The sequence below is a fragment of the Halichoerus grypus genome, chromosome 12 (assembly GCF_964656455.1).
Source record: "Halichoerus grypus chromosome 12, mHalGry1.hap1.1, whole genome shotgun sequence".
NCBI classification, from domain to species: Eukaryota; Metazoa; Chordata; class Mammalia; order Carnivora; family Phocidae; genus Halichoerus; species Halichoerus grypus.
In genome coordinates, this window is record NC_135723.1 from 85,683,792 (window position 1) to 85,696,429 (window position 12,638).

Sequence of the window (12,638 nt, forward strand, 5' to 3'; positions counted from 1 at the left end):
ACAATAATCATAATGATAAGGCACTTTATCAACCTTAGTTCCTTTGGCTTAGATTATAAATTTCAAATTTCTCATCATATTTGGTCCCCATTTACCTTTCTTGCCTCATCTCCTGACTTTATGTGCCAGCCACACCTTTAGTTGCTGGAATTCAACTCTCTTACCTGATGGTCTCTTGGCAATAATGTTCTTTTCTGTTTGAAATTAATAGAGGGCTCCTCCTCCCATGCACCTAGCTCTTAGTAAACATCTGCTTATTCTTAAAACTCAGTTCAGACTTTCTCGGGGAAACCTTTCTTGACTTCTCCACATAGAAGCTTCCTTTGGTGTGCCCACTTTTAACCACTTATATTCCTTCAATAGGTAACTAAAATGAGTAGTTTACATTTCTGTTTCCCTACTTAGACTCTGAGCATGAATCATATGTTTATTCTTTAGTGAGCAAATGGGTGAGATGAATTAAATGAAAAATTAATGCTGGAGAAAAGCATGGGAAGATAAATACAAAATCAGGAGAGTAGCTATTTTGGCAAGAGAGGAGGGTAGTTTACAGGGGAACTCAAAGGTCATATTAATGTTCTACTTATGAAACTGGACGTGGTTATTATTTTTATATTATTTACATATGTTATATATAAGTAATATTTGGAATGCAATTAATAATTATTTTAGGGGCGCCTGGATGGCTCAGTCATTAAGCGTCTGCCTTCAGCTCAGGTCATGATCTTAGGGTCCTGGGATCGAGCCCCGCATCGGGCTCCCTGCTCCGCGGGAAGCCTGTTTCTCCCTCTCCCACTCCCTCTGCTTGTGTTCCCTCTCTGGCTGTGTCTCTCTCTGTCAAATAAATAAAATCTTTAAAAAAAAAAAAAATTATTTTGGGGGGCCCTGGGTGGCTCGGATGGTTAAGCATCTGCCTTCAGCTGAGGTCGTGATCCCAGGGTCCTGGGATCGAGCCCCACATGAGGCTCCTGGCTCAGCGGGGAGCCTACTTCTCCCTCTCTGTCTGCCTCTCCCCCTGCTCATGCTCTCTCTTTCTGTTTGTATATGAATGAATAAATAAAATCTTTAAAAAAATTATTATTTTAAACTAGTACTGGAAAAATATAGAAATTATTTTGATGAGACTCAGATTTTGTTCCTTTTATTTTGAAGTTAGTGGTGACTCAGTCCTGGAGTTCAGATTCATTATGGGTTTATTATTGCTTTCTTCCCATAGATGCCTAAAAACTTTTTGTTGGTTTTTCTATGAAATAAATGGTAATAGTATATGGCTGTAGCATAAATATTCATTCCTTCCAAAATTGAACAGTTAGTATTTCATATATCTCATTTTATTTTCTATACCAGTGAGTGAGTACAAGGTATTATTTGATGATACCCAGGGCATGTGTTTCAAAAGTGTGATATGCAATTAAGAGGCAGTATTAATTTAATTCACTTTAATTTACTTAAATATGTATCTAATAACACATTTAGGAGGTTGATAGATAATAGAATGGCTCAGCTCTTAAAGAGAATAATTACTTTAAATGTTCATATAGATATGCAAGTAACTTTTTATAAAGGTTTGAAACAAATGTATTTTTCTTTAGTTTGCATTTTTATAAATTTCTTTAATGTCAAGCTTTGTGGAAGACAGCTAGATTCTCCTATCTGCTTCTGTGTTTAATCTCTTGCAACATGTTGTTTTCTGTGAAATATATGAAGAAAATTGGACCTCACATGGTTATATTTTTGGAAAGGAGAGTAGTATTTTAATAGCCTTTTCAGATATTTGCACATGGTCTATTTTGATCTCATATCCCAAAATGACAAGTGGTTCTTTCTTAAAGGTGATTGCATTATAGACTCTGAAACCATATCAGCTAATGTTTTGTATTGTTACATTCAAATCCATTGTTCTGTCTTGCTCTTTGAATATATCTTTTACCCGTGCATGGTTTTTTTACCCATGTGTTGGTCACTTGAAAACTATTGGTTTCCTGAGTTCTGCATATCTTCCAAATGTTGAAATTTTATTATACAATATCAAAAAACCCATATTTGTTAATATTACTATCAATTTCATCAGAAAAGTTTTCTAAGTATTGGGAAGGTGTCAAGATCACAGTAACAGGTAGAAGTTTCAAAAATTCTAATTTTTGCTTAAAAACAAATTTTAAAATTTGCTTTTATCATTGGCAACAAATTTTGTCAGTTTTTTTCAAAATGACATACTAACGTTATTCATTTTTTCAGAAAATGTCTGTCATAACTGTTATATCTGAATAACTGCACTTGGATTGTTAGTTTTCTTTCACATAAATAGAGTATTCCATGGAAGAAGCAGCCGGGTCAGCTTGTAACTCAGTCACATAGGTGCATTTCCTTGAAATAACCACCATACATCAAGTAGCACTATTTTATATAAAGTTTTCTAAATCTCTTTAATGTTTGGCTTTATAGAGGCAGCTGGATTCGTATCTGCTTCTGTATCCAATCTGTTATTACATCAGAAGTCGTGTAGCCTCTGGAAAATTTCATGTACACTCAGTAAGAGAATAAGAACGAAAGACGAGTTCTTATCTTAGTGGTGTTATAAACAACTGACTCTGTGGACTCCCTGAAGTGTCTTGGAGACCCCAGACTGCTCTCAGAACTGCTGCTTTAATTTAATCCGCAGACCCTTTCCAGATATAGACACTTATCCATGTAATACCTCAGTAATCTCCTTTATAGATGTCCCACTGTCACTCCCAACCGCCATCCCTGACCAGGACTCATGATCATGCATTGCATTTCAGTGTCATGTGTCTTTAGTCTCCTTTATTCTGGAATAGTTCTCACCCTTTCCTTATCCTTCTTGACCTTGACATTTTTGAAGAACACAGAGTAGTTATTTTGTAGACTATCACTCAGTTGGATTTGTTTCTTGTTTCTTTAGGATTGGATTTAGGTTGAGCATTTTTAGCACAAATACCATGTGGATGACATTGGGTCCTCCTTAGAATATCCCATCAGGAGGCACATTGTATCACTTTGTCTGGTGTTACCTTTGATCACTTGGTTAAGGAGAGTGCCCTCCAGATTTTTCCCCTCTATAAGTGATATGTAACTTGTGGGAAGACATTTTGAGATTATGAAAGTGCCCTATTACTCATCAAACTTTCACCCTTTAGGATCCATTGATGAAACTACTATAGCTTTTTCCAGAGTGATTGTACCATTTTATATTCCTGCTAGAAATGTGTGAGAGTTTGTTGCTCCCTGTCTTCTTTCCCTGTTGAATTGCTTTGGCACCTTTGTAAAAAAACAACTGATCATGTAAGTATATGTCTCTTTTGGGATACTCTGTCCCGCTCCATTATCTTTTGGTCTGTTTATATACCAGTATGACATTCCATGAGGTCAGGTAATGTAAGACCTCTATTTTCTTCTTTTTAAAAATTCTTTCTTTCTTTCTTATTAAATTATTATTATTTCTTTTTAAAAATTAGAAATTTTAGAATCATACTGTCAATTTCTAAAACTGTTGGGATTATGATTGGGAATGTGATAAATCTATAAATCAATTTGGAGAGAATTGATGTCTTAATAATATTAAGTCTTCTAATCCATGAATGTAGTTAATCTCCATTTATTTCAGTCTTCATTCTTTGTCAGCAGTCATGGAGTTTTTAGATTGAAGGTCTTGGATATTTTTATTAAATTGATGGTAGCGTATTTTGTTTTTTCATACATTGTAAGTGGGACTTAAAAAAATGGGATGCCTGGATGGCTCATTCAGTTAAGTCTCGGACTCTTGGATTTCAGCTCAGGTCATAATCTCAGGGTTGTGAGATCAAGCCCTGCATCAGGCTCCATGCTAAGCAAGGTGCCTGCTTAAGATTCTTTCTCTTGGGACGCCTGGGTGGCTCAGTCGTTAAGCATCTGCCTTCGGCTCAGGTCATGATCCTAGGGTCCTGGGATCGAGCCCCGCGTCGGGCTCCCTGCTCAGCAGGAAGCCTGCTTCTCCCTCTCCCACTCCCCCTGCTTGTGTTCCCTCTCTCGCTGTGTCTCTCTCTATCAAATAAATAAATAAAATCTTTTTTAAAAATTAAAAATAAAAAAAATAAAATGGCTGGGCCTTTCGACCCATGATCCCAGGGTCCTTGGATCGAGCCCCGCTTTGGGCTCCCTGCTCAGCTGGGAGTCTGCTTCTCCTTCTCCCTCTGCCTGCCGCTCTCCCTGCTTGTGCTCTCTCTCTCTCTCTCTGTCAAATAAATAAATAAATAAATCTGTAAAAAAAAAGATTCTCTCTCTCCCTCTGCCCCACCCTAAAAAAATTATCTTCTGTTTGCTTATTGCTAATATAGAGAACTAAGTTGGGTTTTTAATATTTCCTTTATATCATGTCACTTTTCTAAATTCACATGCTATTTCTAATTGTTTCTTTGTTGATTTCTGAGGATGTTTTCAACAAATAGTCATGTCATCTGTGAATAGAGAAAATTTTATTCTTCCTTTCCACTCTTTTTTTCTGTTATAAGCTTTTATTTTATTTTTTAATGCCTATTGTGCTGACAGACTTCCAGTACAGTGTTAATTAGAAGAAGTGATAGGGGTGCCTGGGTGGCTCAGTCAATTAAGCTTCCTACTCTTGATTTCAGCTTAGGACCTGATCTCAGGGTTGTGAGATTGAGCCCCAAGTTAGGCTCCGCACGCAGAGGGGAGTCTGCTTGAGATTGTCTCTCTCCCTCTGCTCCTCCCCCCACTTGTGCTTGTGCATGCGCATGCTCTTTCTCAAATAAATAAATTAATTTTAAAAAAGAAGAAGAAGAAGAAGTGAGAATAGACATCTTGTTTCAGATCCTAGCAAGAAAGCATTGGGTATTTCACCATTAAGCGAAAAATTAGATTTAGGATTTTCATACATTCTTAACTAGATTAAGGACGCTCCTTTCTATTCCTAGTTTGCTGTGAAGCTTCCTCATGAATGTGTGTTGAATTTTATCAAATGCTTTTTCTATATAAACAAGATCGTATTGTTTTCCTCTCTTTTAATGTGGTAAATTACCTTGATCAGTTTTCAAATGTAAAATTAACTGCATTTCTGAGATAAACCCCCTTTAGTTAAGAAATACCCTTTTTAGGGCGCCTGGGTGGCTCAGTTGGTTAAGCGACTGCCTTCGGCTCAGGTCATGATCCTGGAGTCCCTGGATCGAGTCCCGCATCGGGCTCCCTGCTCGGCAGGGAGTCTGCTTCTCCCTCTGACCCTCCCCCCTCTCATGTGCTTGCTCTCTCTCATTCTCTCTCTCTCAAATAAATAAATAAAAAAAAAATCTTTAAAAAAAAAAAAAAAAAAAGAAATACCCTTTTTATATATACTGCTGCATTTTATTTAATAATATTTTGTTAAAGATCAGTTTTGTGTCTGTTCATGAGGTATACTGGTTACTGGTTGCCTGTAAATTATTTTTCCTCCTTCTTCTTTGTAGTATTATTGTTAATTGGCTTCAGTGTTCTGTTGTCCTCATAAAATAAGTTAGGAATATTATTTCTTCCTTAAGTGCTTGATAAAATTTACCAGTATAGGTATCTAGGACTGGCATTTTCTTTGTGGGAAGAAAATTTTAAATTATAAATTCAATTTTTCAGTAGAGTGACTTCAGATTTTCTCTTTTGTGTCAATTTTAGTTAAGTTTATAATTTTTCAAGGAATCTACATTGCAGATTTTACCTGTGTTTTTCACAATAGCCCTTTTTTTTTCTTTTTAACTTCTAGTGAGCCTCTAAGTGATGTTCCTGCTTTCATTTATCATATTTAGCAATTTGTGTTTTCTCTTCCTTTTTAAAAAATCAGTCTTGGGACGCCTGGGTGGCTCAGTCGTTAAGCGTCTGCCTTTGGCTCAGGTCATGATCCCAGGGTCCTGGGATCGAGCCCCGCGTCAGGCTCCCTGCTCGGCGGGAAGCCTGCTTCTTCCTCTCACACTCCCCTTGCTTGTGTTCCCTCTCTCGCTGTATCTCTCTCTGTCAAATAAATAAATAAAATCTTTAAAATAAATAAATAAATAAATAATCAGTCTTGCTAGTGGTTTATAATTCTATTAATCTTTCAGGAAACCCACTTTGTTAATTAATCTCTATTTTTTGTCTGTTTTCTATTCTTTTGGTTCCTATTCTTTATTTCCTTTTTTCTTCTTACTTAAGGTATAATTTGCTCATCATTTTAATAGCATTTATGCTAATTCAATCTGAAGCAAGAAGTTCTGTTACCTCCCCTGTTAAAATTTCAAATTTCACATTCTAGGGTATATGGCATAGATTTATTATATATTATCCTATCTTTGTTTTTGAGATTAATTGTGGATGACATTCTTTCAAAAAATAATATTTCTATCTTATCTGCTGGAGATTTTCCTTGACAAAAATCTTTAAAAATAAGTTTTAAAATTAGTATGAATACTAAAGTGCAGATACAAATCAATTTAACATCTGGATTGATAACACTAATGTCAAATTATCCTTCCTGCCTAATATCTTTATTTATTCATTTAATCTAAATAACAGTGCTAGAATACTCTTTTTATATTCTGCTCTAGAAACCCATGATAGTTTATTGCCTGCAAGATTACATCCAGTCTCCTCTGTCAGTCATTCACCAGGCTTCTGTTTCTGCCTCAGTCTTCAACTTTCTGCAGTAGGAAGTCTTCATTTCAGTCATAACCACACACATTGGATTAAGTCTGTTTTTGCTTTTCTTTCTCTTATCTTGTGGAAAAACCAGTCTGGAATAATGGAAAGAACATAGTTTTTTGTTCTAGTTACACTGGGGTTTAGATTTTCTAGCTTACTTCCTAGTTTTGTTACTATGGACAGATTACTTAGACTCTGTGAAATGGTAATATTTCCTTATGGAGTTGTTATGTGGATTGAATGAAATATACACATGCATACATTGTAATAATATGGATAGAATTTAGGCGATATTTAACAAATATTCTCTTTCTTTTCCCGCATTTCAACTAATCAGATCCTGCCCTATTGAAGTTCTTTTTTTCCCCATGAACTCTACGTTTAGTTTATACTACACTACAATTTTTTTTTTTGCCTTTTATTCAGTCCAGTGATATAAGTGATCTCAAATAATTAATTTTTGTTGATAATATAGTGTTCTTCATATTGTGTTATTTTTGTGTTATTTATTCACTCAGGAGTGTCAGTTTTATGTAATATAAAGGGTAGACAAAGAAGTCACATTTTGCATTTTTATTCTGGTGCTGTCACTAGTTTCCTAGCTTTCAGGAGGACACCTTTCCTCTTCAAAGAGGGTTATGTTTCCTCATGTTTAAAAGGAGATAATTAAACTAGCGATTTTATTAAGGTTCCTTCCAGTTACAAAATATAGCAATTCTACATATTCTTGGAGTATCTGTTTTGTGCTAGATTCTGATGAGAAATTTTAATGAGAAATATTTTAAAGACCAATTGTGTCTTTAGATTGACATGTACTAGAGAATCAAGCTGTGTGCACAAGTGACTAAAATGCAATGGGTGTATAATAGAAGCCATATAAGTGTTCTAAACAGAGTGCCATAAGGTATACAATAGTTCATCTCTTCTTTCCTGGTAGATTTTAAGCATTTCTGTGGTAAGATTTAAACCCTGTGTTGGACTTCTATTGCAAACCTTTTAATGAAAGTCAACGAAAAAGGATTTAATTTTATTTTTCTGTTATTCTTTGAATTTTTTTCTTTTTTCTTTCTTTGCTCTCCACAGAATGGTCCTAGTGCCAGATCATGTCATAAAATGTGCATTGACATTCAAAGAAGGCAAATCTACACATTGGGGCGTTATTTGGATTCCTCCGTGAGGAACAGCAAATCTCTGAAAAGTGACTTCTATCGTTACGACATTGACACAAACACATGGATGTTACTTAGTGAGGATACTGCTGCTGATGGAGGGCCGAAATTGGTGTTTGATCATCAGGTTTGGTGCACAGATAAATAATACGGTGGAATTAATTAGTGCCCAGTAACTCTTATTCTTAGAGTTTATTTTACATGTTATGCTGCGTTGTCTATTGGTGAGTTCCTACAAATACCTAGAATAGACAATAAAAATAACTCTTATTTCAGTAGGTATAAAGTTACCCTTTAATATTTTTTTTTCTCGTTTGGTGCAGGATAAAATACTAAGATCTCAGAACAACAAGCGTTAATTTATAAAAACTTTAGAGAGTAGATAGAGCAGTACATATTAGGAAAAACTAATTTTATGATAAATGGTCATAACTCAACAATAACAACTTACACTCTTAAAACTTTTTATTCTACATTCCTGGAAGAAATTTAAAATTACTTTATAATGAGTTTGAGAATTTGAAATCTAGAGCTTTTCTTCCAATTTGAGTGAAATATATTTACTTTTCTATATAATCATAAACTCAATAAAAAGCAGATAGGAATGTGACATACACTAGATGAAGTTAAGTTTGAACTGAGCACCAAGAGAAATCACATAATGGTGCTATAGACAAAAAGACTACACATAGCAATTTGTACGCCATTTTAATACTAATACACATGTAGTTCTCATCATCATCCCCATCAATGTCATTATCATTGTTGCCGGTCTTTGAATATTTAGTCCACATCAGTTTAGTATAGATCAGTACACAAAACAGTAACTACTGAATTCTGTCGGCAGTTTTACTTGGCTCAACCCATATCCAGAAGTTTTTTTTGTAGTATGGGGGAGAAAAAGACTTTTTAAAAAATCTGTGACACTATATTGATGAACATAGCATTATCTAGTACTTGCGAAATGGTAGGTGGTGCTAAGATAATGACAGAATCTAGCTTAGGCCTAATATCTTATCTAGGAATTAAAACCCTGGTCTTTTTTTTAATTTATTGTTTCTTTAGAGATTTTTTAAATTCTTTGCTTTTAAACTATCCTGCTGACATATTTATATTAACAAGTAGTTGTTATAGGAGAATGGTAAGGAAAAGAGGAGTGGGTTTTATGCCTATCAAGTGAATGGTGGGTGGAAAATCAAAACCGTTAGTCTTCGAAGTATCCCCCAGATTGAATTAGAACTTCTGCTGGCTCTCCATAACTGAGCTCTGCAAAGCTTTGCACTTCCCTGCTGACATCCTCACTGTTGTTCATATGGAAAATAATAACTTCAAAAAATGTTAGGCTGGTCATCAGCAAATAACGCTATTAGGGAAACCATTTATTTTCTTCCAACTGGTTACAAATTTCTTTTACAAAAGATGCTTATGTCTTTATTTTTACAGATTGAAAAAAGAATAGCTTATGGGTAGCCTGAGTATAACCCGTTTATTGTCCTGTCTGTGACCTTGGCTTTAATAAAATAGAATGTTCCTTGGAAGCTAGGTTCTGTTACATGATGCTTGATTTTCATCTGATTAGATTAAATAGAAGAACAGTGGGGGTGAAGAAACCAGGATATCAACAATTAACACAATCTTTATAAGCCACCATTTTCTATTCTAGTTCATGTAAATAAAGTTACTCCAGGGCGCCTGGGTGGCTCAGTTGGTTAAGCTACTGCCTTCAGCTCAGGTCATGATCCTGGAGTCCCTGGATCGAGTCCCGCATCGGGCTCCCTGCTCGGCAGGGAGTCTGCTTCTCCCTCTGACCCTAACCCCTCTCCTGTGCTCTCTCTCATTCTCTCTCTCTCAAATAAATAAATAAAATCTTAAAAAAAAAAAAAAGTTACTCCAAAAATTACTTAGGGTCATTCATGACACATTAAGACTTGACACTTAGCATTCAAATTTGAGAAGAACGTGAGAAAGCTAGAGGCATGAAGACATGTTTAGAAGTTACTTTGCCATTTAAAATTTTAACAAAAAAAAAAAACTAAAGACTTTTAGATTTTTTAAGATTGTAGTGGCAGCTTGGTTCTGAAGTTTTCCATGTTGTTGCTTTGTATGATTTTCAGTGACAATGAGAACCAAACAAAAAGATTAAGGAAAAACATCCCCATAAGTCACATATTCAGTAAAACCAGAAACCAGAGAAACCCACAACTCCCAATTCCTTATAAGTTTAGCCAGAAACAACTGAAATACCCAGAACTAGTTTTGAAGCCCACACAGTGTAATAGGGGAGAACTCAAGGCATGAAATAGAAGCCCCGTAAACCAGATGAAGTTCATAGAGAAGACATGACTTCACAGAAGCACCATATTTTGAAGAAGCCATTTAATTCAGTAGCAACAGAAGAGATCCTTGAGCAAGAACATCACCCTTGTATAGGAACCTTCTGTTATCTGGGGTCCAGGGAAATTAAACTCATTTAAATATGAAAAACTAAAAAGCAATAAACACCAAATCTTTAGAGAGGTACTCTAAAGAAAAACAATAAAAAGAAAAAGAAAAGCAAAACTTTCCTTCATGCAACAGCAAATGAAAAATTATATTCCAGTATTCTAACATGAATTAAATGGCGTAATGCAGCTTGAAACTGTGAAGAAGACTACAAAGCATAAATTCAAGAATGCAGATGAGATGGCCAAATAAAAGGAATAGGTAAAACTGGACCTGATAAATTCAGGAATGAAATTAAAGAAAAACATATAACCACTTTCAGAAATGAAGGGTAATCTACAAGGAATCGGAAGAGTAGGTAAGGGTCTTATAGCATAGAAATAAGAAGAGCAGATAAAGAGAACAGAAATAAAGATGTAAAAAGGATTAGCCAGAAAATTATAGAGAATACAGTCAAAAGAGAGCCAACATACACATAATTGGAGACATTAAAGAAGAAAACCAAAACAGTGGAGCAGAACAAATATTTATAAATAAAATTCAAGACTACTTACATACCAAAAGGGCATGCTATATTCAGGGAAAATTGACCTAGGCATTCAACTCTGGAACATATAGTAGAATTCATATTGAATTTCAAAGATAAAGATGCATTTTTGGGCAAGTAGGCAAAATTATCAAGTCACCTATAAGAGAAATGAAATGAGTCTGGTCTCAGATTTCTCTACAGCTACATTCAGTGCCAAGAGAGACAATAGAGCAACATCTAGAAGGTATTCAAGACAAGACAGTGTGAGCCAAGGGTTTTATATCTAGCCGAATTGTCCTTCAAGTATAAACACTTTTTGAGGAAATTACTAGAAAATAGAATACAAGCTACCCAGGAAGTGACTGAAGAAACTTCAATCAAAGGACTGGAGATCTCAGTTCATTGACCTTCTCCCTGGGTCACTAGGTGATTGTAGGCTGAACATAAACTTTTACTGTCCTCTTGCCCCACAGTCTATGAAATGCAAAAGAATACATTAATAGTAATGTTGAAAACAAGAAAGAATGTCTTTGGGGAACTTAAAAAAATTGGGGAGAGTTCCTGTAAGGTAGAAAGCAAATGGGTTCAGATCCAACCAGAAGAAACCAGAGCCCATAAGACTGCAGCAACTAGAGTCTCAAAGTTTATTTAAGAAAAAAAAAGAGTGTCTCAAAGTTTATGTAACTGGGGCAAACATTAGATGATCAGTTGGGGACTGGACAGCAGGGCATTCTCCAGTTTGACTGAGCAGCACTTATTTTAGGTAATTGTCCACATGGGTCAGGTGTTAAGTGTGGACACTGGAGCTGGACGGTTAGAGCAATGATCCCAAGAGGCACTGGAGAGCTGCTGTATATGAAGAGGCAGGTGAACAGGAATTTGCAGATACAAAGAGGATTAGAACAACAGCCAAAAAAATCAAATATTTGAAAGTAATGAATACCATGAGACAGGGGTAGTGAACTCAACAGATTAAGAATTAACAAACAAAAACAGCTAGTAGTATAGACTGGAGAAGCCTTTAAGATAAGTTTAAGTGATATTTTTAGAGCAATTCAGGAGGCTGTTTCATCCATGAAAAAGAAATAGCTGGAAAAATTATAAGTTAAAGATTTGATAACCAAATAAAAGTCTGAGTCAATTGATTAAAAAGCTCTCATCTCTAAAAGTTACTAAGTTAGGGGCGCCTGGGTGGCTCAGTCGTTAAGCGTCTGCCTTCGGCTCAGGTCATGATCCCAGGGTCCTGGGATCGAGCCCCGCATCGGGCTCCCCACTCTGCAGGAAGCCTGCTTCTCCCTCTCCCACTCCCCCTGCTTGTGTTCCCTCTCTCGCTGTGTCTCTCTCTGTCAAATAAATAAATAAAAATCTTTAAAATAAAATAAAATAAAAGTTACTAAGTTAGTGAGCTGAAATTATGCGAGAAAGGTTAAGGAACAGAGAAAAGATCCTGAAGTTCTAATATCCACCTAATAGGAATTCTAGAAAAAGAGAATGAAAGCAAACTGAAAACAACATGCCTTAAGGTTAAAAAGGAAGAAAGGTCCCAGAACGGAAGAAAGACAGTTTTTAGAATTAAAGGAACACCAGGGACAGATTAGGATGAATGAAAAAGAATATCCCTACCTAGATACTTTCTTTTTAAAAAAAAAATATTTTATTTGAATTCATTTAGCCAACATAGAGTACATCATTAGTTTCAGATGTAGTGTTCAATAATTTATCAGTTGCGTATAACACCCAGTGCTCATCACATCACGTACCCTACTTAATGCCCATCACCCAATTACCCCATCCGCCGACCCACCTCCCCTCCAGCAACCCTGTTTGTTTCCTGTAGTTAAGAG

The 12,638-nt window shown here is 35.7% G+C and overlaps 1 protein-coding gene across 7 annotated transcripts in view; it reads left to right on the forward strand.

The window, feature by feature from the left end:
- MKLN1 (muskelin 1) overlaps positions 1 to 12,638 on the forward strand; it is a 312,186-nt gene that overhangs the window by 249,034 nt on the left and 50,514 nt on the right. For all 7 annotated transcript variants that reach the window (XM_036078087.2, XM_078059570.1, XM_078059572.1 and 4 more), the window contains one exon: positions 7,738 to 7,950. In XM_036078087.2, the coding sequence (XP_035933980.1) occupies positions 7,738 to 7,950 (213 nt within the window). The remainder of the gene's footprint in view (positions 1 to 7,737; positions 7,951 to 12,638) is intronic.